At 41.2% G+C, this 26,530-nt stretch overlaps 1 protein-coding gene across 1 annotated transcript in view; it reads left to right on the forward strand.

Moving 5' to 3' along the window:
- The first annotated feature begins 617 nt into the window (after positions 1–617).
- Positions 618–26,530, forward strand: part of LOC145414582 (uncharacterized) — a 32,183-nt gene continuing 6,270 nt past the window's right edge. Inside the window, exons 1-2 of the mRNA XM_080284102.1 lie at positions 618–656; positions 4,139–5,359. Coding sequence (XP_080140228.1) covers positions 618–656; positions 4,139–5,359 — 1,260 coding nt within the window. The remainder of the gene's footprint in view (positions 657–4,138; positions 5,360–26,530) is intronic.

Genomic DNA, 26,530 nt, shown 5'->3' on the forward strand with positions numbered 1-26,530 from the left:
AGTGTGGGAGTAGTTGGTACGGAAGAAACAGGTGTGGGTGTGGGAGGCATGGAGAGGTAAAGGGGCAGGTGTGTGTCACTCCTCCCAAGGTCGGTGTGTGTGTGTGGTCGCTGGGAGTCATGTAGCATTGCATATACTGGCTAAAAAACGGAGGAACAGGAGGAGGAGGAGAAGGAGGTGGAGAAGGAGAAAAGGGTACATGAAGAGAAGGTTGATGCAGGATTAGTAATATAAGGACAAAGAGGAGAAGGAAGAGGGAAAAGCATTGTGACGGCAATGTTGAAATGACACAAAGAATTACTCTTGAGTATAAGGAGAACGATTTAATACAAGGCACTTATAATTCCTGGCCGTTTTCTTAATGGCATAGAGAACTTATAATACCTCTTCTTCAGAGATTTACTTTACATGTTGCACCTAAAAATTCTCTTATGTACTATCTTACCTATGTAACACCTGTTTAGTATGCATCAATGATGAAGAAACGGATACTGAGATGTACTGTGCAAAGAATATAGCCTAGGAAGAAGTGTTACTTACGAAAATCTATAAATAAACCAGAAAAATGACCCAAAACTGCCAAGTACAAGTAAATGTTATAGGAATTGGAAACGAGAATGGGTACCGAGGAAAGTGCTGAGGATATAATTATGAAGGTACGTGCACTGTTGTGGAATGAATAATTATAGAAAAATTACAGCTACCTGCATGGAGATCTCTTCGCTACTCCCACATTAAATGACTTTTTTTTTTTTCCTTCTTATCCTTGTTACCTTCACACGATTATATTCAGCTTACAGAGAAAGATTAGGTAGTGATGGGATTAGTGAAGACTGTTTCAAACCCTGTCATTTCAAATGGTTTATTCAAAGCTAACAAAATTGTCTACACATAGGAACACCTTAATCAGAAAATACTTCACCAGACTGAAGGGGTTTAAAAGGAACAAAACGTTGGCAGAAGACAAACGCAAACAGCTATTGAGACTGCTGGAAGAAGGCAATGATTTACTTTCTAAAATGGCTATCAATACAGGATGTTTGCCATCTAATATTTTGCCACGTACCTCCTACTCTTACATCACACTACATTTTTTCCTCTCCCTTGCACCACAGTTTAACCCTTGCGAAGTCAATTATATGCTATATCATTAATTCTGGTTAACGCTATACGATTTCATTCAGTATATGCAAGTCAAAGACCCTGAAGAGGTCAGAGTCTACCGAACATTACCTTGGGAATATAAGTCCGATTCGTGATTCACTAATTAGAGATTCTTAATCGAAATATTTGGGATAATGACTAATAGAGTCTTCCCTATATAGGGCCACAGGTTCAAAGAGAGACGCATAGTGGTAATCACCATTATGCCAAAACCTTGCACAACACATTAATTTTAAGTGGTAAAAAATTAAAACAGCCACATAAACTCATAAAGGTCATAACCCAGCGGGTCGGTAGTATGGGTTTTTGCCTCATAATCGTTGCTCATGGAGGAACCATCATAACATTCTCCCCCCGCCGCACCAATACAGGATGCCGCGTCCCACGTTGTACAAACACACATGACAGAAAAGGACTGAAGTGGAGTGAAGGAACATAATTCTAGATCGTATTATAAGGGCCTCTGAAGTTTTCACACTTTTTCCTTTCAGATCTAAGTTGCATACTCTATTATTTTTCTATTTCATGTTCGTATGATTAAGTAAACTGTGACAATATTAAAAAGATCTGAGTAACATAAAGGATTATGTTTAGAAGTGTGAAAAAAAAAAAAATCTAAGCAGGAGGTATTACAAAACTTGTTATGCTACTTAGAATAAAAACTACAAAATTGCTCAAATACGAGTTTTGGGCCAATTGAAAATGTATAATATCGACACTAATAATTTACGTAGTATCAGAACAATCTGCATATAAAATAGAGCAATATTGTGTAAAACTAACTCTGACACAACAAGTAAATTTTAAAAAGTGCAATATCGTGGACCATTCATTTTCTCACAGTGTTTGAGAAAGTGCTTATCATTTTCCTTATTTTACGGATAAGTGGAAGCATAACATTATTCAGGAAGTAGTTGATATTGTCAAAACTTTCACATATTATCTACTTGAATCGCAAGTTATCGTGATACTACGAAAATTATCAATTTTTATATCAAGAACTACGTTGCATCCCAAATTCTAAAGTGGCCAGGTGTACCCACACTTTCTATGTGCTGCGGTGCACTGTGTAAGAGCCGCACCCAGCCTTCAATGTATCTTTAAGCACAGCCGTTCTTGGACAATACATTAATATACACACACAAGATATCTAATGTCTGATGGTGTGTGTGTGTGTGTGTGTTTGAAAGCCAGACAGACAGACAGACAGGGGGGAGACAGAGAGAGGCAAACTTAAGGAAAGAGCTGAAAATAAAGTTGAAAGTGCAGTAATCGGAGAGGTGGGTAACATAACCGAGATGTAATGACCTTTCTAAACTTCCCCGGTGAAGAGTGGTGTGGCTGAGGTTAAATTCTTGTGTGTGGCAGTGTAAGTGAGCCGAATCTAGAGTCAGTCTCGTGGTCTGGGGAAGTCTTTTGCCAGCCTTTTCCGTCACTGGGTGATAGGCAAAAAATAAAAATAAAAATAAAAAGATAAAAAAGAAAGTAAAAAGAAAAGAAATTAGAAAAACACTCCTCAAACTGAGAGCGCAATAGTGTATAAAGCCAACAGATTTAGACCGCCATTTATCAAAGCAGCCTTGCTATTGGAGCTGCTTCCCACATTATGCAGGAGGTAGTCATCAACGATAGGGAGATCAGACACATTCAGTCTTCGTCACAAGCTTCACAAATTTTCATCAGAATTTGCGAGCGGTTATCATAAGTGTAATAAAATATTATTACATGCCCAGTTCATTAGGTTAAAAAATAAAAACTGTTAATGGGATACTGGTACGTAGGCTACAGTTTGATAGAGAACAGTAATCTGAAAGCATTTTCATAAATATAAATGCAAGCATTTTATGCTACTGAATATAAGGAAGATGAAACGGTTAAAGGCAGCAGGCACCTGAAGGGATGCCCAGACAGCATAGCGACGCAGCAGACACCTAAAAGGAGGACCAGACAGCACAGCGTGGCCGAACAGCAACTTTGACCCTGACCCTTGACCTTGACCTTTGATCGATCTTCACCATAATTGAATTATTTGTCACCTGCACACAAGGTATGCGACAGTTTTGATCGAAATTGTACCAGGCACTGCTTAGATTCTTAGTTTACATACATATATACATACATACATGCATGCATACGTATATACATATAATCATACATACATACTTGCATACACATACATACAAGGTTCATACATAAATACATATATACAATCATGCAGACGCATACATGCACGCTGTACATACATACAACATACATACTTATATACATACATCCATACATACATACATTTATACATACATATACACACACACATACATACGTCCATATATATATATATATATATATATATATATATATATATATATATATATATATAAACACTCTCTCTCTCTCTCTCTCTCTCTCACTCAATATATATATATATATATATATATATATATATATATATATATATATATATATACTGTCACCTCCAGGTCATCTGACCTAGGTGCCCCTGGGTAACGCTAACGACAGCGGTGGACTGTGACAGGCCTAGCTAGCCGACAGTTACAACAAATATGCTCGTGAAACTCATGGATCAGCCTCGGAATCTGGACGGACCGATCAATGTCGACCTCGGCAACGTTTAAGGGACATGAACCGGAATACCCAAACAAAAATTAGAATTGCCACACTTAATGTATGTACTTACACAGACAAAGAAGAAGAACTAATCGAACTAATGAAAGAACGAAAAATAGACCTGATAGGTTTAGCAGAGACAAGACATCATGGAAAAGAAAAGGGAAAAGATCTGGGAGGAGGATTTGTATTAATGTATAGTGGTGTGGAAGAAGGAAGAAGGAATCATGGCGTAGCTATGATAGTAGGACCAGCTCTATCACCACATGTACAAGAAGTCAAACTTGTAAATGAAAGGTTAATGTACTGTACCTTGAATATAAAAAATATGAAACATATCATATACCAGGTCTATGCCCCACAACAAGGACACTCCGAAGATGAAAAACGGGAATATATGGAACTTCTTGAAGATAACTGTGACCTCAGACCAAATCATACAACAATACTTATGGGAGACTTCAACGCCCGTGTGGGAAAAGAGAGAGAAGGAATAGAAAATATTATCGGTCAATTTGGTGAAGAAACCAGGAATACTGAAGGCGAAAATCTGATCGACTTGTGTGTTAGAAATAATCTCAAAATCATGAATGGCTACTTTGAACACAAAGAAGAGCATCAATTCACACGATATAGGTGGAATACGGTAACTGGACAATTTGACCAAAAATCCATCATAGACTACTTTATAACATCAGATAAACGGATATTTCGCAATGTTAAAGTTCTTCCTGGAGACTCTTTAAATTCTGACCATAGATTACTTGTCGGGGACCTAACTATAAACAGGAGTAAAGTGAAACAAAAACAGAAGAGAAAGATGATAAATGTTGAACCACTTAGAAATGAAGTGACAAGGGAAACTTATATGAACAAAATTGATGAACAACTTGAAAATAGGGATGACGAGATCCAAACTTGGGTCGAATTAGAAAACATTATAAGAAGAATTGCAGAAGAAGAGTTAGGAATAAAAATGGTAGGAGGAAGCAGAAAACGACAAACACCGTGGTGGACGGAAGAAGTTAAGTTGGCAGTGAAGAATAAAGTGAAGAAATTGAGGAAGTGGCTGAAACATAAAAGCCCAGAGACAAGACTTGAGTATATAGAGGCAAGAAATGAAGCTGAGAACATAAAGAGACAAGCAAAAAGAAATGTTTGGAAAGACTTAGGAGAAGCTTTAGAGGAAGATGTCAGAGGAAATAAAAAGAAAATATTTGGACTGGCAAAATCATACCGTAAAGACAAAACAATGATCTACAACTTGAAAGATGACGATGGTAATATAATCACAGACGAGGACAAAATCAATGAACGATGGCAAAACTACTTTAAGAGACTGCTAAACAGAGAGACAGTAGATCTTGAGGAGTACAGAGATGGACTGGGTGCAGAGTATGAAGCACAGAACGAAATTGATGACTTAATAACAATGAGAGAACTCGAGGACTCTTTGATAAAGATGAAGAACGATAAATCACCAGGCAGCGATGGAATACCTATTGAATTGATCAAGAATGGAAGTAATCGACTGAAAGAAACAGTGTTAAGAGTGGTCAATGAAGCATGGGTAAATGGAAAAATTCCACCGGATTGGGGCAAAACCATCATAGTGCCCATATTTAAAGGAAAGGGTGATTCGGGACTGCGTAATAATTACAGAGGCATATCACTTATAAACCACATAGCTAAACTCTACGAAAGAATTATAGAGAAAAGAGCAAGATCTATAACTGAAGACAGACTAGGAGAAGAGCAGTTTGGGTACAGGAAGGACAGTGTCACGGGGTTTTTATAATAACACGGTAATTTTGAAATAAATGGTTTAAATGTTATTTAAATTGATAATAATATTCAATAATATTGAAGAGCAGAGACAATGATTGTCTTGCTACATCAAGCAACGATTACTTTACGCTGGCTTGTGCACGATTCTCTAAGAACGAGAATTTATAAACTTTCTCAACAGTACACAGCAGAGACTAATTACTCACAATTGCTGAATTACTGTACTGTTAGCCTCTGGAGAAAGTTACATCACCCCTGACAATAAATAACTAATACTAATAATAATAACATCAGGTTCTTGCTGATGCATTAACTCCTGGCACAACGGATTTTAAGTTAATACAACAAGACTGGTCTAAGTACCAGTTATGAATAGTAAATGTTTATGCAAGCTAGGAGCTGTATGGAAAATAAGCTTAATTATGGAGAAATGAAACAAGATTTTTACTCTACATTAAGCTCAAGAAATAGAACTGTTAAATTTATTAATCACAAAAATAAATTTAACATTACATTTCAAATCAAATTAAATGAGACGCACTCGCTCACTCACACAGAAGCTAAATACTTACGCCTAGGAAAAACACCTTAACTAAGCTCTTAAAACTACAAAATACACAAAAGAAATACCAGTCGATGAATGCTATTGTATCACCACTAAGATGGGAGTACTGGGATTAACTGTACTAATGGAGCTTGGGGTGCTAGCTGACCTCTCCACTTCTGAGCACAGACCCTTTCTCCGTCACAGCAAACACAAGACTGAGTTCAAATCGTGGGAAAGAAAGGCGGAGCACTAAGCCGTATTTTCTAACGGTCGAGTGAGCGAAACGCGCCCAAAACAATCGCTCATCGGAAGCGCTAATGTCTCACACAGAGACGATCACATATGACAATGAAAAACTGATTTGACAAAGCTTCCGTCCGAATGAGCGGTTAACTGAACGAAAAACAGTGAGTTTTCCACTAATAGTTCGCGGCTTCTCACAAAGGGAAATGTCGCGAATTGATTCGTGACATTACGCCCCATGAAAATTAAATCTTTCTTCCTTCAGAAGAAAGATTTCAATATACATACATATAAATCCTAACTCAGTCACACAAGATTCACACTGTGGTGTGTGTGCTATCCTGCTACAGGAGAAAATCGCAGTCGCCAGTGAGCGAAAAAACCTCGTATTTACGTTAATAGAAGCAAGCTTGAGGAAAAACTCCGTGACGACGGTGAAAATCCTGTACTCAGGTCAAACTGAGCGCTTGTGTAATTCGCTACATTTACACTGACAACTAATTGTTGTGTAGCGTGATGTATGTAATACACGGTGTAGGTGTGACAGTTGTAGTGTAACTGTACCTACGTGTAAAATGACACAGTAAATAATAATATGGCGACGACGAAGGCAGAGAAGAAGAGGCAGCAGCGTGCGGCAGACGATCAGCTGGCCCGCACAGCAAAACTGCTACACCCATTGCTGAACCTGCAAAACCAATTGAGGTGGAGCATCAAAAGTGTCAATGAGACAAAATTCTTATTAAGTTGCAATTACTCTCTCTGCCTAGCAGTCAGTGCTACGACGTACATTCGAGGTCGCCATTAATTATAACACACGATTATGGTCGGCAAGTTGAGAATCCCTGTGCAAACTCGGGTCTTCCATAGCCTCGAACTGCACACGGGTCCTCAACCTGTGCCTTAACCTACAGTACTTATATTAATATCGGGAAGCTGAGAATCCTTGTGCAAACTTGGGTCTTCCATAGCCTCAAGTCGCCTCTGCAGAGTTCTCACTTCCCCCTTAACCTACAATACAATACTTATATTAGTACCGGGAAGCTGAGAATCCTTGTGCAAACTTGGGTCTTCCATAGCCTCAAGTCACCACTGCGGAGTTCTTTCTCGAACTTCCCCCTTAACCTACAATACAATACTTATATTAGTACCGTGAAGCTGAGAATCCTTGTGCAAACTTGGGTCTTCCATAGCCTCAAGTCGCCTCTCAACTTTCCCCTTAACCTACGGTACATATATTAGTACCGGGAAGTTGAGAATCCTTGTGCAAACTTGGGTCTTCCATAGCCTCAAGTCGCACACGGATTCTCAGCTTCCCGGTACTAATATATGTACCGTAGGTTAAGGGGAAAGTTGAGAGGCGACTTGAGGCTATGGAAGACCCAAGTTTGCACAAGGATTCTCAGCTTCCCGGTACTAATATAAGTATTGTATTGTAGGTTAAGGGGGAAGTTCGAGAAAGAACTCCGCAGTGGTGACTTGAGGCTATGGAAGACCCAAGTTTGCACAAGGATTCTCAGCTTCCCGGTACTAATATAAGTATTGTATTGTAGGTTAAGGGGGAAGTGAGAACTCTGCAGAGGCGACTTGAGGCTATGGAAGACCCAAGTTTGCACAAGGATTCTCAGCTTCCCGATATTAATATAAGTACTGTAGGTTAAGGCACAGGTTGAGGACCCGTGTGCAGTTCGAGGCTATGGAAGACCCGAGTTTGCACAGGGATTCTCAACTTGCCGACCATAATCGTGTGTTATAATTAATGGCGACCTCGAATGTACGTCGTAGCACTGACTGCTAGGCAGAGAGAGTAATTGCAACTTAATAAGAATTTTGTCTCATTGACACTTTTGATGCTCCACCTCAATTGGTTTTGCAGGTTCAGCAATGGGTGTAGCAGTTTTGCTGTGCGGGCCAGCTGATCGTCTGCCGCACGCTGCCGCCTCTTCTTCTCTGCCTTCGTCGTCGCCATATTATTATTTACTGTGTCATTTTACACGTAGGTACAGTTACACTACAACTGTCACACCTACACCGTGTATTACATACATCACGCTACACAACAATTAGTTGTCAGTGTAAATGTAGCGAATTTTTGCTCAGTTTGACCTGAGTACAGGATTTTGACCGTCGTCACGGAGTTTTTCCCTCAAGCTTGCTTCTATTAACGTAAATACGAGGTTTTTTCGCTCACTGGCGACTGCGATTTTCTCCTGTAGCAGGATAGCACACACACCACAGTGTGAATCTTGTGTGACTGAGTTAGGATTTATATGTATGTATATTGAAATCTTTCTTCTGAAGGAAGAAAGATTTAATTTTCATGGGGCGTAATGTCACGAATCAATTCGCGACATTTCCCTTTTGTGAGAAGCCGCGAACTATTAGTGGAAAACTCACTGTTTTTCGTTCAGTTAACCGCTCATTCGGACGGAAGCTTTGTCAAATCAGTTTTTCATTGTCATATGTGATCGTCTCTGTGTGAGACATTAGCGCTTCCGATGAGCGATTGTTTTGGGCGCGTTTCGCTCACTCGACCGTTAGAAAATACGGCTTAGTGCTCCGCCTTTCTTTCCCACGATTTGAACTCAGTCTTGTGTTTGCTGTGACGGAGAAAGGGTCTGTGCTCAGAAGTGGAGAGGTCAGCTAGCACCCCAAGCTCCATTAGTACAGTTAATCCCAGTACTCCCATCTTAGTGGTGATACAATAGCATTCATCGACTGGTATTTCTTTTGTGTATTTTGTAGTTTTAAGAGCTTAGTTAAGGTGTTTTTCCTAGGCGTAAGTATTTAGCTTCTGTGTGAGTGAGCGAGTGCTGCCTCATTTAATTTGATTTGAAATGTAATGTTAAATTTATTTTTGTGATTAATAAATTTAACAGTTCTATTTCTTGAGCTTAATGTAGAGTAAAAATCTTGTTTCATTTCTCCATAATTAAGCTTATTTTCCATACAGCTCCTAGCTTGCATAAACATTTACTATTCATAACTGGTACTTAGACCAGTCTTGTTGTATTAACTTAAAATCCGTTGTGCCAGGAGTTAATGCATCAGCAAGAACCTGATGTTATTATTATTAGTATTAGTTATTTATTGTCAGGGGTGATGTAACTTTCTCCAGAGGCTAACAGTACAGTAATTCAGCAATTGTGAGTAATTAGTCTCTGCTGTGTACTGTTGAGAAAGTTTATAAATTCTCGTTCTTAGAGAATCGTGCACAAGCCAGCGTAAAGTAATCGTTGCTTGATGTAGCAAGACAATCATTGTCTCTGCTCTTCAATATTATTGAATATTATTATCAATTTAAATAACATTTAAACCATTTATTTCAAAATTACCGTGTTATTATAAAAACCCCGTGACAATTGGGAATCCTTATGCAAACTTGGGTCTTCCATAGCCTCAAGTCGCCACTGCGGAGTTCTCTCTCGAACTTCCCCCTTAACCTACAGTACTTCTATTAGTACCGGGAAGCTGAGAATCCTTATGCAAACTTGGGTCTTCCATAGCCTCAAGTCGCCACTGCGGAGTTCTCTCTCGAACTTCCCCCTTAACCTACAGTACTTCTATTAGTACCGGGAAGCTGAGAATCCTTATGCAAACTTGGGTCTTCCATAGCCTCAAGTCGCCTCTCAACTTCCCCCTTAACTTACGGTACATATATTAGTACCGGGAAGCTGAGAATCCTTATGCAAACTTGGGTCTTCCATAGCCTCAAGTCGCCTCTCAACTTCCCCCTTAACTTAAGGTACATAATATGCATGTACATTCCCTGGACATACTGTGTCCTGTGGGGCCAATGGGCGAGACATCAGGTCTGCACCCACTTCACCACTACCCTGTCTCTCAACTGACTCAGAGATTACAGGTGTGGTTATGAACGGCACAGGAAGGACATGTCCCTGATCAGTGGTGATACTTTGGCACACACTGCAGGAACGGACAAAACTGTCTATGTCTCGTCCCATCCCTGGCCAGAAAAAGTCAGCTCGGATACGGCCCTGGGTCTTCCTTTTGCCCAGGTGACCTCCTGAGGCTGGACAATGACCCCATTGTAACACTGCTGGGCGGTACTTGGCGGGAACGACAAACTGCAGTCGAACCTCGCCCTCGGGTGTTCGTGACTCACGGTAGAGCCGTCCTTGTTTGCGAAGGAACTTGGCTCGACCTCCCCGTGAATTCTTAATCACTCGACCCTTTTGTTTATTCCGCACGGCAGCAAGTGTCGGGTCAGAATGTTGTTCTTGCACAACAAGTTGACTACACATCAGATCTTGCGGCGATTCAATGATCACTGGGGTGACACAGTCTGGAGCCTCAGTCATGGCTCGTGTTACCACAGCAGCCGAAGTCTGAGTAGCGTCATCATCGGAGCAACTATCCTTGACTCCTTGAATATTGCCTACTATTAAGTCAAATAGAGGCTCTGGCATGACAACTGCAAGTGTCGTACCAGTATAAAATGGAGATGCCACCTGGATACATGCCTCAGGGAACAATCTCACTGATCCATCAATAAGCTTTGCATGGATCTGTCGACCTGTATACTGCTCAGGCCGAACTAAACTCTGCTTAACAGAGCAACCTGAGGAACCATTGTCTCTCAGGACCTTCACAGGAATGCCTCCCACAAACCCTGGCTGTACAAGGAAGGTACTGTCACCTGTGGGAGGGCCTATGGAGGAAGCAGCTAGCCACTCATGAGGCTGCTGAATTGATGCGGCAAACATTGTGCCTTGAGGGTTATAAGATGGAACATTGGCCATCTGTGGAGGGGGGTTCACTGTCACTGTGGGACTAGTGAACTGTGGGGAAGTACCCACACTAGTAGGGACGTGACCACCAGGCTGCTGCTGAGGAATGAAGGCTGCATTCGCTTCCTGCCTCTTTTGAGCTGGTGGTGAAAAAGTTTGTCCCGACGGTCGGTTGCGTGGCTGATACTGCTGCTGGTTAGGGTACTTGTTGTACCTCTTCCACTCAGGTTTCTGAGTGTTTTGCCCCTGGTCCTTCCACTGCGGTTTTGGACCTTGACCATTACTCTGAGAACGGCCTTGGTGCTGGGATTCAGTCTGAGACGGCTTCCCAGACTTGGCAGTATCTTTTCTGCTCCAGGTGTTTTGCTTACGAGCTTGATACCCGTATGCAGTAAAGAATGCGTCAGCCTTCTCTGCCATTTGGCTGGCATCTTTCACCTGGCAGATCTTAAGCTGTGCTATGAGCTCAGCAGGCCACGACCTCTCTAGCTGTGTACGCAGCATAATGTCAATTATCCCCTCACGCGTGGAAGGAGTTTCATCTTTCTCCATCCACTCATTTAAGTAAGCTGTGAGACGATCAAGGAACTGAACAGCTGTCTCCTTGTCTTGGAGACGAGCTCGCATGAACTGAACTTTGGCGTCGCCTACTGAGAGACCATACGCCTTAATGAGTGCAGCTTTCATCATCTCATATGTGAGATTGTCTCCACGAATTCTGTGGAGAATATCGAGGGCAGGGCCCTCAAATAGGTTAAGAAATTGGATCCGCTTAGCTGCCTCATCCAGTTGATACATGTCTGCCATGTCCTCAAAACGAGCTATGTACGGCTCGATTCGCTCGCTTTCCTTGTATGAAGGAAGCTTGATGCGTGGGGTCGCCAGGACATGTGCAGGGGAAACGCTCGTGGAGCTTGGACCAACTGCACCAGACGTGTCTGAAGCCAAGGAATCTCGCTTGAGCTTCATCATTTCAAGTTCATGTTTTTCTCGTGCCTCACGTTCGGCACGTTCATGTTCTCGTTCTTTGTCTCGTTGTTCACGCTCGTATTCGCGCTGTTCTCGCTCTTGTACTAGCTCGTGTTCGCGCTGTTGTCGCTCATATTCGCGCTGTTCTCGCTCATATTCGCGCTGTTCTCGCTCTTTTTCTAACTCGAGCTCGCGTTGTTTCTGCTCGTGTTCGCGCTGTTCTCGCTCGTATTCATGCTGTTCTCGCTCATATTCGCGTTGAATCTTACGCTCTTCACGGGCATCATTCTCGCGCTGCTGCTCCTGATTATGCCGTGAGAGTATATACTCTTTAATTTCGGTTGGGTCCGAAAGACCCATTTCTTTGGCTTCCTGTAAAAATACAGTAGTAGCCATGGCGCTAATTTATGAAGCAAACCGAAATTGAGTACTGACTGCTTAGCGACGAATACTAATAAACACAAGTAAAGAATACAGACACAAACTAGTGGTGACCAGTCTTATCTAGTTAACTGGCAGATTAAAGCAAAATGTAAATGACTGGGAAGACTCAATAATAAACACAATGGGTACGGCGACTTCCCAGGAGCGAATAAAATCGTCTGGCGTTACCAAAAATAAACTAGAGTTAAGTACTCTATGGATTGATAAAGCAAAATCCACTTGCTAAATTAAGGGTAAACACCAGTAAGCTTGTGCCTATAAACTTTAATGATAAATACCTAAATATGAATGAGTGAGCACTATCTCGTGAATAGCTTTAGAGCTAGGAGTTAATATCCTGGAATGAGGTCGCCAATTGTCACGGGGTTTTTATAATAACACGGTAATTTTGAAATAAATGGTTTAAATGTTATTTAAATTGATAATAATATTCAATAATATTGAAGAGCAGAGACAATGATTGTCTTGCTACATCAAGCAACGATTACTTTACGCTGGCTTGTGCACGATTCTCTAAGAACGAGAATTTATAAACTTTCTCAACAGTACACAGCAGAGACTAATTACTCACAATTGCTGAATTACTGTACTGTTAGCCTCTGGAGAAAGTTACATCACCCCTGACAATAAATAACTAATACTAATAATAATAACATCAGGTTCTTGCTGATGCATTAACTCCTGGCACAACGGATTTTAAGTTAATACAACAAGACTGGTCTAAGTACCAGTTATGAATAGTAAATGTTTATGCAAGCTAGGAGCTGTATGGAAAATAAGCTTAATTATGGAGAAATGAAACAAGATTTTTACTCTACATTAAGCTCAAGAAATAGAACTGTTAAATTTATTAATCACAAAAATAAATTTAACATTACATTTCAAATCAAATTAAATGAGACGCACTCGCTCACTCACACAGAAGCTAAATACTTACGCCTAGGAAAAACACCTTAACTAAGCTCTTAAAACTACAAAATACACAAAAGAAATACCAGTCGATGAATGCTATTGTATCACCACTAAGATGGGAGTACTGGGATTAACTGTACTAATGGAGCTTGGGGTGCTAGCTGACCTCTCCACTTCTGAGCACAGACCCTTTCTCCGTCACAGCAAACACAAGACTGAGTTCAAATCGTGGGAAAGAAAGGCGGAGCACTAAGCCGTATTTTCTAACGGTCGAGTGAGCGAAACGCGCCCAAAACAATCGCTCATCGGAAGCGCTAATGTCTCACACAGAGACGATCACATATGACAATGAAAAACTGATTTGACAAAGCTTCCGTCCGAATGAGCGGTTAACTGAACGAAAAACAGTGAGTTTTCCACTAATAGTTCGCGGCTTCTCACAAAAGGGAAATGTCGCGAATTGATTCGTGACAGACAGAAGCACGTCGGACCCGGTATTTGTACTCAGAATGGTGATGGAAAAATGCTGGGAGTATAACAAGGACCTATATGTTGCCTTTATTGACCTGTCAAAGGCTTTTGACTCAATTCCTAGGGAAAAGCTTTGGAGGTGTCTTGTAGAGGAATATGGAATTACTGGGAGATTGAAGAGGGCCATTAAGAGTACATATGACCCTCATCAATGTAAGGTTCGAACGGGGTATGAAAAAGGTACTTGGTTTGAAGTGGAAACTGGGGTGAAACAAGGAAGTGTACTATCCCCATTACTGTTTATTGCTTATATGGACATGATAATTAAAAGATTCAAGGAAAGGTTTGGAAATCAAGAGCAAGGGGATATATTGGCCTACGCAGACGACATCGCATGTTGGAGTAATAGCCGGCCACAACTAACAAGAGCTTTGGAGTGCTGGAGGGAATGTTTTGAAGAAGCAGGAGTAACAATAAACATAAACAAAACAGAAATACTCACTGTGAAAAAGCAAAATGATGACGCGGATGATATAGTAGTTGGGGGCGATCAGGTCAAAGAAGTAGAACTTGTAAAATATCTGGGGTGTATTTTTACGAAGGAGGGAGATAAGAATAAGAGAGAGATCACCGAAAGGATAACTAAATATAGCAGATGTGTATGCTCTCTATATCCAATACTCAAAGACAGATATGTACCACTGGAGGCAAAGAGAACTATATTCCAGTCTATTTTAACACCTATACTCACATACGCATCTGAGAGCTGGACTCTGACAACCCGAGACTGGAGCAGAGTTCAAGCAGCAGAAATGAGACCACTGAGAGCAATAGTGGACAAAACAAGGAGAGACAGAATCAGGAATGAAACAATAAGAGAAATGGTTGGAGTAACATCGGTGAGAAAAGTAATTGAAAATTCACAACTGAGATGGCTAGGACATGTTGAGAGGATGGACGAGTCAAGAATAGTGAAGGAGAGATGGAATTGGAGACCTGATGGCAGAAGATCAGTCGGAAGACCTCGGAAAAGATGGAGAGATGGTGTGGAGGAACTGTTGGACAGACGAGGTATGGATAACATCGAAGCATTGAGAAATCAAGAGGCCTTTGAGAGAACCAACTGGAGACGGCTGATCCACCTGACAGGCTAAATGCCTACCTGGTAGCCGAATGAATGAATGAATATATATATATATATATATATATATATATATATATATATATATATATATATATATATATATATATATATATATATGGACGTGCAAACATATATAGATGCATATATGCATACAGTACATACATGCAAACATATATACATACATACATGCATACATAATTGTGTGCATGCATATATATGCTCAAATGCAAACATCTATACATACATACATGCATACATAATTGTGTGCATGCATATATATGCTCAAATGCAAACATCTATACATACATATATGCATACGCACATGAAAACATGTATACATACATACTGTATATGCATACGCACATGAAAACATATATACATACATATATGCAAACATACATGCATGCATATACTGTATGTATATATTTTTCAGTTTTGAGAACAGTCAATCAGAATTTAAGGTCACAGGGCAATGTCAAGTTTTCGGCTATTTAACAAAAAAGTCATTCAATTAGGATCTTAGCTGGTGGAATGGAGGAACGATTTAGAGTCAAAGACTGTGTTGTTTGATTTTGAAAACAATAGAGCAAAGGTTAAGGTCACAGTTCAAGGTCAACTTAAACAATTTTAATCCAGTTTGAGCCAAACTTAGTGAAGAGGTTCATGGTCAGATAAGGATGAATTAATTCAAGTCTGAGAACAATCAGTGAAAGGTCACGGTCACAGAGCTAGGTAAAAACTTCGGTCATATATAGCTCACAAGGCGTGGGTGTTGCGCTGTCTCATTCCTCCTCGTTATTTTCTCTCAAATATTTTATTCACCTCGAGGGAGACTTTATGAACTGGAGTGGGTTAGTTAGAGCCTTCATGAATCCCTTCACCAGCACGATTCTCTCACTCTGAAAAACTTGCAAAAACTTTCGGAGTGTTCATACATAGAGGTTTTAAAATCAGTAAAATGTATGAAAGGTATATATAAATTGTATGAAGATGTAGGGATGGCAGAGCGCCCAAAACAATCTGAATAGGGTTGAAGCGGTAAAACTATATACAGTATATTTCTTCCCTATATTTTTTTTTGCTCCAGTATGCGCCGTTATGCTATGTTTTAAAATAAATGAGCCTAAAATTATGCAGTGTACAAAAGCATGGCACACACACACACACACACACACACACACACACACACACACACACATATATATATATATATATATATATATATATATATATATATATATATATATATATATATATATATATATGATGAGCTTACATGTCGTTTAACTGGCTACACCTTGTTCCGATGGTTTTGGGCCTACTGCCATCACTACGTCAGCCATTTATTAAGTATATTTTTGTATACTTCTGTAATATGCCTATCTTTATATCTGTCTGTAAAAGTCTGTTGAAATGGATTTTAATTTCCCATCCTTTCCTGTTCATCTACGGCATCAGACCAACTTAGCCTCAGCTGGTAGCAATTAGGAGAGTGACGGCCGTGTTATGACTCTGCTAAAACCCAGGGCAGGGAAGTGCCAGCAGGTAAATTAAGTGGCCCCACGAAATGGTACATGGGCAAAAGAGAGGAGTGAGGGGAACACGAAGACTAAGAGTTGATTATAATCAGCTGTAAAGAGACAAGGAAATAAAAATAGATTATAATGAATCAAACACTGATAGCGAAATCTTTAAAAAGGAAACCCAGAAAACATCAGACATATATTATCGTAAGCTTTAAGAGGATAACGAAGTGCGCTGACCCATAGAACATGAAGTCTTTTTCTCACTAATATCTAGGCTGGCAGGGATGAAGGAATGGGAACCGGAAATCACAAAATGTGGACAACTATCGGGAGAATCTAAAAAAAAAAAAAAAAAAAAAAAAAATCGACCACATACCCTTCTACACAACATAAAAGTTCATAAAATTCTCTGCGTCATCCCAAAGGGCTACAGATTCACCCAAACATGTGCTTCGTAATGCCTGTGGGATACCGCTAAGCTGAAAGTGTGTGTGTGTGTGTGTGTGTGTGTGTGTGTGTGTGTGTGTGTGTGTGTGTGAGAGAGAGAGAGAGAGAGAGAGAGAGAGAGAGTGAGAGTGAGAGAGAGAGAGAGCAGCCTTGTCATGTGCTTCTCCATACTTCAATTCATCTATTTGTTTCGGTCTTGTCAAGTCTTTTGCTTCCTCAGCTTTCCTACTTCGCTTCTTACATATTTGCTTACCATATCCCTCCATCCTTTTAGTCTTTCATTTCTCTTCAGCCTTAAACTCCTTCGCATACCTTTTTCACCACCCCATATGTATACAGTGTTGACCAATAATAAAAACATGTGGTGATCAATATCACACACACACACACACACACACACACACACACACACACACACACACACACACACACACACACACACACACACACACACACACACACACACACACACACACACACACAGCAGACTCAAAAGCAAACACAAAGATGATCATAAAGACCACTCATATACAAAGATGCAAGCAATAATAAACACGTACGCACACAAAAATATACCAAGATAAAAGAGTGTATACACCACACACACACACACACACACACACACACACACACACACACACACACACACACACACACATGCACACGGGCAGCTGGATATGACAGCGCCATTTGTTTACAAAGACAGTGCGAGGACATACTCACATATACACACAGACACAAGAATACATACGAAAGTACCAAAAGAGAGCACACACATATACAGGACTCATACAGATAACAGCAATACACCCCACACACACACACACACACACACAATAAGAAGTACAGTGGATGCAATGAGAGCAGAAGGGGTAGGATTGTGTGAGTGGAGTGAGGCCTAAGCAAGATAACACAAAGGGGCTGGTATGCAGTAGATAGGGAATAGAGGAACAAGAGGATGAGGTGAGCAAAAGACCATATTCCCGTCAGCTTAGGAGTCTGTCGAATACTTTTTCCCTGGTATTTTATTTCTGCATTTGATCTCTCAGTATGTTTTTTAATGTTACATATTCAATCTACGTCAATATAACATATACGTATTACCATAAGGTAGACTGAAATGGTGTGATAATGGTATGAAGAATAAATCGCAAAGGAAAAGGTCTTCTCTTAAATTCACGAGAATACGAACCAAGGACTGGGGTTGGAGGAAGAGGGAATGGATGAGAAGGCGTGGGGTGACTCAGTGTCTCTGTCGCTTTGGCACTGGCATCACATTGCCTTGTCGCTCTGAAGTGACTCCGAGCACTGCTGACTGATACCGAGTTTGTGTGATTTGCTCTCCAAGTTCACGCAAAACATTTCTTCCAAATACATGCCAAACGGTGGAGGGAAAAAATCATGATCTGTTCACTACTAAATCACTGAAAGGGACTGAAAGGGAAAAGGGAGGATGGGATGACGGTTGAAGGGATGTGTGGAAGTGCAGGGAACGAGAATGAGGGCGCGAAAGGTAATGGGTATGACAAGAGAGAAGATGTAGGTGGGGAGAGACAGAAGGATGCGGAGAAGGCGAAAGAGAATGATTTTGTGCATGAAGACTAGGAGGTGGGAGAGCGATGAGTTAATAATTATAATTTTAGTCCTGTTTCGAAGTGTCTATTCAACACTTTGCACCAGTCCAAGAACATACAGAGTGCCGACTGACAAGATATGAGATGGAGGAGAGAGGTAGGAGATTGTGGTGAGGACTGAAGGGGTGTAGAAAGGTGAAGGGGAAATACGGGACAACGAAAGAGAAGACAGTGAATGGGGGAGAGTCGTAAAGGTGTGCTAAACGCGATATGTGAGGGACTGTGTAGAAGGATGAGAGGGAGAAGGTGGAATGGATGTGTAGTGGAGAGAGAAAGTGATGTCAAAGAGGGTGTACAGAGGGGAAAGGATGTGAGGTGGTGAGGGAGAGAGAGAGAGAGAGAGAGAGAGAGAGAGAGAGAGAGGAGGAGTAGGGGGTGGGATACTAGTGGAAGGGGTTGATATTGTTGAGTGGTGAGAAGATTAGAGGCATGAGGAGGTGAGGCAAAAAAAAAAAAAAATGTATGTAGAGAGGTTAGTGGGTATGTAAGGGGATAACGGGTGGAAGGGTATGTGAGGAAGGGTGGAAGGGTATGGATGAGAGTAATTACGCAAAGGGCAGGACTGTCTGGGATCATTACTCTTACCGACACAACCAAACATACAACCAGAAGGGTGGGTGGATGGAATGAAGGGATGTGTGTGTGCGTTGTGTGTGTGTGTGTGTGTGTGTGTGTGTGAGAGAGAGAGAGAGAGAGAGAGAGAGAGAGAGAGAGAGATTAAACAGCAAAGTGAAGAAATTATAAGAGCAACCTGCTTTTCCACATACCCTCAGAAGTAAAGATCTTTTTTTTTTTCTTGACCTTATCAAACACGTTTCCAGCCTTCCAATATACAACCGTCAGCAAAGTTCGCTGACAGTCCTCTCCCAGCACTGTGTCCTTTCTTTCATATTTCTCATTCCCCAGACAACATTGAATCCCTTCCCTTTTCATACTCCCTTGTTGTGTGCTTCGTATTACTGTCATAAAAAGTATTTCATTTAACACCTTCTATTGCCCAGCGGGTAGAGAAATCTCGAACAACTTTTTGCTCTTGGCTGTACACTTGATGTCACCGTAATGGAAATCATGTGGCAGTATCTATCTATCTATCTGTACCAGTCATTCAGTCATCCTCTAACTGTCGATTGATTTGTATCTATATATCTATTTATCTGTTTACCTATCTATCTATTTAATCTGTCTATCGACCTGTTTTTCTGTCTTTCTGTGTGTACCTACTGTATCTCCTTGCCTGCTTGCCTGTCTGTTTCTGTAAACCAATCTATCAAATATATATTTATCTATCTGTCTGTTTGTTTCCGTCGTTGTCTGTCTGTCTGTTTGTCTGCCTGTCTGTTTTGATTATCTGTATAATTATCTGCTTCATGTTATCTGTTTCTGTCTATGAGTCTGGTGGTCAGTCTGTTTCTTTAAACATATCAGCTGAAGGTAACCATTACCTTCTAATAATGTATGTTAATTACAATAATTTTGTAACATAACATTGTCATAATTGTATTCTATTCTACACATCTTCCATGCCTTCCATGATATTCATGGCGTACTCTCATTTTACTTTCTCTCCTTCTTCCAATTTTCATCTTCCTCTTACTCTTTTCATTTCAATACGCTTTCCTTTTTGTTCATTTCTTCTTTGGGTTCTCTCTCTGCTTTTTTTTTTTTTTTCTGATGCGTTTTTACATCTCCCTGTCACCTATTCTTACTTTAACCCTTACCTCTGTGACTCTGCCCTTCTCCTCTCTCTCTCTCTCTCTCTCTCTCTCTCTCTCTCTCTCTCTCTCTCTCTCTCGAGCTCTACACATCTGGTCGTTTTCTTTCAATCACCCTACACCTTTTTCCATCCTTTCTTTCTCCCTTCTGTCTTTCCTTCCCTATCTCTTTCTTCCATTCTCGTCCTCTTTCTTCTCGCTTCTCTCCATCCTTTACCTTCCTCCCCTCCCCCCTTCTTCCATTTTCCTTCCCTCTCTCCACTGTATTATTCTTGTCCTTCCTACCAGCCTTTTTCCCTGAGCTCCCTTCTTTTCTTCCTTTAACCTCTCTCCCACCCTTCCTCTCTTTTCCTCTCTCCATACTTATTCTCTGTTCGTTCTCCCCTCCCATCACTTTTCCCTTCCCTTCCCACATTTTCACAATGGTTTCCTCTCCTTGACTCACTCCTGTTCGAACACCTAAAGTATTTAACCCCACCTAACATCAACACATTTTATTTAACTGAAGGCGAATATAGGAGTGTGGGAGTGGTAATACTGTCACTGCCAACCCACTCTAATTCGGGATAACTTGTGTATTTTTATTCCAGCAAATAGCACACGATGTTATAAAGTTGTTACTGTCTTATAAGAGCCTGAACATGGGCATTGCATCCATCTCTTCATTTCATTTCCACAACTTACCTCCGCTTTTCCTCTTTCTTTCCTTCTTCCATTTTTCTCTTCGTACTCGTTCCTCCTATACATTCCTTATATTGGCATATTTCTCCTTATTTCTTTTTATGCTCCATCTCATCCATCACTTCTGCCCTTCCTATCGCTTTCATTTTTTTCTTTCTAACTTTTCGTCCTCTTCCACTCTTTCGTTTCCACCCTTCTCCATTCACTTCTCCATCCTTTCCTATCATTTTTACTTCTCCTGCGTTTCTTTCTTTCTCTCTCTCTCTCTCTCTCTCTCTCTCTCTCTTCAAATCCTTGTATTTGCTTACCTTTTTCCTCCATAACCTTCTTCAACCTTACTTTTCCCTCTTTATGCTTTATTATCTTCCTTCCTTTCCTTCATTTCATCCTCCCTCCATAATTCCATTGCCTTTCCTTCCTCCCTCCATAATTTCAGTGCATTTCTTCTCCCTCTATAATGTCAGTGCCTTTTCTTCTTCCCTCTTTTCTCCACTATTTACTTATTACTGTTTACCCTCTTCCCCTTTTGTTTCTCCTTCTTCTATCCCTTCATTTCTCAGAATCTTTTTATGCTTCCCTCTATTTCCCCCCCCCCTTTTTTTTTCGCATCGCTTCCCACACCATGCATTTTATAACTCAGCTTATAACGTTTTATCTTAAGTTTTCTTCCTTCATCCATACATAAACTCATCGTTCTTTCCCCATCATCCTTCCTTATAATTATTTCCCTTTTAAATATCTATTTGTGTTGCTTTCTTTTGTGTAGTATGGATGTACTTTTTTCATAAATTAATTCTTTTAACATTTCTGCCAAAATCTCTCTCTCTCTCTCTCTCTCTCTCTCTCTCTCTCTCTCTCTCTCTCTCTCTCTCTCTCTCTCTCTCTCTGTATGTGTGTGTGTGTGTGTATGTGTGTGTGTGTGTGTGTGTGTGTGTTTATCATTCGTTCCTCGTATTCTGTGTTGACTCATGCACGCTTACCTTATAATTACATTGTCCCTCCTTTCCTGCCTCTCATATTATCACTCTTTCGTAAGCGTTTCTGAGACACCCGACACCTTCCCCTCACTCTTCGTCTCTCCTTCCCCTTCCCTCTTTCCTCCCAAGCCCACCCACTTCTCTTCCTTTCCCCTAAAACGATAGATTTATAGTGTGGTTAGGAGAAGAGTTGAATGGACAATGCACAGACAGAGGAACAGAAGGTAGTGGTAGTAGACAGTGTTAAGGTGTAGGGTAAGAAAAGGATAAGATTTATACAAGACAAAGACGGTGAAACAGAAGATAGTGAAAGCAGACAAGGGTAAGGTGTAGGTTAGCAAGAAAGTGGGAGGCACAGACGGTGAACCAGAAGGCAATAGTAATATATTGATTTATAGTGTGGGTTAGGTATAGGGTAAGAATGATACAAGACGCTTATAGTGAAAAAGAGGACAGCGGTATTAGACAGTGGTAGGAAACAGGCTTGATTATTTGACTACAGTGATCAAGAGCTAGTTTGTGAGCGTCTGCCACACAAACTCGTTGGCAGCCACTCTGAGACTCAAACCCTCGCCCAGTGGATTCTAAGAACTTGAAGACAGTACACCTCTCTTTTTCCCATTGCTTATCTCTCCTCTCCCCATCCCTTCTCTTCCTCCCTCCCTCCCTCCCTGCCTATACCTCTCCTCATGCTATCTTCCTCTTTCCTAGTCCCTTTCGTTTACCTCTAGTTCCTCCTCGTTTTCCTTCCTTTTACCTCTTCCTCCTTTTTCCTTTCTCTCTCTCTCTCTCTCTCTCTCTCTCTCTCTCCGATCTACCAGCATCCCCTATGATCAATGTCTGGCTTCGTTAATTGAGTCAATGTTTAAATTGAGAGAGAGAGAGAGAGAGAGAGAGAGAGAGAGAGTGACTGGGATGGGGATGAGGGTGGGTGGTGTGGAGAAGAGGAGGAATTATGCAAATCAGCCACTCAGCCTCAATTAGGAGAACGTTTCAGAATCTCCACACCAACACACTCAAGGCAGCATATTTACTGGGATGCCGGTAAGACCTTGCAAGAATATGGCAGAACATCCATTATCCAAGATTCTAATAATACAGGTGCTTGATTATCTAAACACTTGATTACATAATCGCTTGATTGTTGAGTATGTGATTCATCGATAGACGTCCAAAGTGAGGCAACAGCTCTCACTTAAAGCATTTGTTTTGCAGTAAGTGCCTCTTATTTCGTTCTGCTCAGTACCGGTACCTCGCTTCGTAGAATTTGGCCCGTATTTTAAGTGGCTTCTGAGATTTCCCAGTGCCTCTTCCCTAACGACTTACACAGCACATTACTCATCAGTAACGTCTTTCACAGTTTTCTGTAATGAGCGCTATATCGACACTATAGAGACTTAAACGCATAGAAGACAGAGTAAAAGGGTAAAATCAAAGATAAATCACTTAGGAAGAGGTGAACGAAGCCGCCTATACGGTACGGTACCACTTACTATACGGGGCTTCATGTTTAGTGCGTGATAGGGAATGAAGCAAACAGGATGCGTGGGTCTTTCAGTGCAATGGCCATATAATGCATCACCAAATTTATTTATGAATATGATTATCCGATAGTCAGGTTGTCCAAAATCCTAATTAGCTCGGAACTTCCATCTCCAGGTTTCTTATTATCCAAGTACCCAATTATCCAGGGTATGATTATAGCCACTTCTTGTCCACACACACACACACACACACACACACACACACACACACACACACACACACACACACACACACACACACACGAGACTTCAATCACTCCCGTTTGAATATTATTCTCAGTTGTATTACACCAAAGTAAAGATCAACACGTTTATTTATACTTACCTGTTAAAATGTCATATTTGTTAAGTGCAGTTTTTTCCATCTTGTGTTTCTAGATACTGTCATGAATGTGTCACATATCTTTCTCATCCGTCTTTCTTTACATGTCTCATCATCACCTGTCATACCTCTCTCTCTCTCTCTCTCTCTCTCTCTCTCTCTCTCTCTCAGTCATCTGGCTCCTTCAGTCACTTCTATCCCTTCGAATACCCAACCGTATTTTTTTATTCTCTTCCTCATTTTTTTGTCTGCCCCCCCCCCTGTCTCTCTCTCTCTCTCTCTCTCTCTCTCATATATATATATATATATATATATATATATATATATATATAATAGGTGCGTCACGGTTACATGGTAAAAAATATTTTTTCATAAGATATTTTGAGCATCTTGTCAGTCGATCCCACTTCATCAGAAAAGTATCCTCTGGATGTTCCAATCCATTCCCAAAAAGCATGTGGGTCGCGCAACGCTTATGATTTTTTTTTTTTTTTTGTCCAAAGAACTTGACAAATGTCGTTGATTTTCACAGCAACGACTAACCATGTATGTATCCATGTGTACATTTTCACACATATGTTTCGTCCATGTTTACTTTAGTGTATATCTTCTAATTTACAAAGCTCCACAGAAACGTATTCTACCCTCCCGGCCTACTCTAGCAAGTCCTCCTTATTAGGTGTTTTTGGGTGGTGCTCTTCGACTATCTTGAGCATGCATTGCATCTGATCCTCCCTTCTCGTCGCTCCTGGGCTCGGGAATTCTGTGATCACTGAAACGCCACGCTCAGCAGTATCGTTGATTACCATGAAGCTATCCACGCGTGCCTTTCCAGCCATGTACAAGTCAGATTCCGGCCATTGCTGTGAATTGTCCGATAAGAATTCAGAGCCAGTTTCCAGTATGATGAATATTTCCTAGGTGTTGATGGAGAACAGCACTGGAAAGGTTACTCCAGCAGTATCTGCAGGAGCAACACGGTGTCAAGGTCTGTCTTGACTGCACTGTGCCCATATTTGCAACCATTTTCCATTCATCATCAAAAGAAACACCTTCGTCAAAAACTGACAAGCCAACTGTCATTTCCGACAAGTACCACAGGTGCATTCCAAACGCCTTAATGGCTGCGACTCTGATGACAGCATTCTGTTGAAGCGGAAGTTTCTGCAATAAAGTAAGGTCCATTCGTGGAGCAGCGGAAGGTTTGTCAACAGTGAACCAAGCTCGATCGTGGCGCTGGACGACAACCAATCACAGGTCGCCGATGCTATTCCAGAAACTGTCCGTTGGGTTTTGTCTGCGATTGGAGGACTGGCGATAGTCTCTCGCTTCAGTATACTGGTGTCTGAATAGCCACAGCTTTAAAGCACAAATGGCCTTCGTCATCCATTTGGCTCCATGGAGTGCTCCTGAAACCCTGAATGAAACAGTGGGGCGTCCATTAGGTACTTCTCTCTAAACACCACTGCCAACTCGAGTGGTTGCTCATAATGAGCTCGAGGCTGCTGAACGCGGAATTGTTGCTCAGCGAATGTTAAGACCTCGTCTCGCCATGGTTCATCCGCCAATCTCATTCTTTCATCTTCCAGAACAGTTTGGAACTCATTCTGAATAGTCCCTGGCTAGAACCCCCTAAATTCAACGAAGAAACAAATGTTTAGACTTCTTGGTTTTTCTAGAGCCAAGCAATTGAACACTGCCACCAGCACGAAAGCAAAAATGTGATGTCTGCAAGCCAGTTGTAGAAGATTCCTTTGCAGCATCTGTTCAATCCTCAGGCACACTCCGGCTTTCCTCCAAGAATTCACTGCTGTTGTATCAAGGCACAGAGACATGATACGATCCTCTCGTTCCATTCTTTTAGGACTGCTCAAATAACCGCTGCTGTTGGATCTGCTTTCCCATCAACGAGTTTGGGGACTGCCAAAAGTTTCGTTACTGCTTCACCAGGGACCAAAATCGATAAACGGTCAACCACATCCCGAACAGTCAAGTCAGACATGAGTTTACCATCCCAGTGGAGAGTGAGAGGAACAGTGGAACAAAATTTTAGTCTGTTCTACAGCCAAAGGTGGAAGATGAGCTTTCTGTTCCGTCCTCATAGAGCTTGTGCTGACTGCCAGCTTATTATTATCGTAGCCAAGATAGGATGCAAAAGGTATAAGGATATGAACTGATCTCCATTCACTGACTTGAGTCCTGTCAAGAGCCGAAGCCACCTGACCACTGACAACCGCAATACTTTGGGACCGTTTAGCAGATGGTCCTGGTTTGTGGAGAGCTGATGGCACGAATGAACCTTCACTGTCTGACTCGGAACTGCTAGAGCTAGACGAAGGTTCAAGCTCCACCTTTCTAGACAAGGCTGCTTTTTCTTCTGTGGATAGCGTCTTCCGTTTTTTGTGGTTCTCCTGTTGTTTATCCTTTGTTCTTTTTGCCTGCACTAGTTTTCGTCAACTACGGTCATGACTCCTGGTAGGCTGAACAATGAGAAAAGCCCGATCCATCGTCATGCAGAGTGAGTCACGGTGGGAAATATTAAAAAGCTGGTGTAGTTTTTCGGACCGTTTCCTGTTTTCTAGTAGTTTCCCTGAGTTTCTAGTGTTGCCTCTCTTCAACTTCGTGTGCT

Source organism: Coenobita brevimanus, chromosome 13 (genome assembly GCF_032717465.1).
Source record: "Coenobita brevimanus isolate Jiangsu-jjx chromosome 13, ASM3271746v2, whole genome shotgun sequence".
Lineage (NCBI taxonomy): Eukaryota > Metazoa > Arthropoda > Malacostraca > Decapoda > Coenobitidae > Coenobita > Coenobita brevimanus.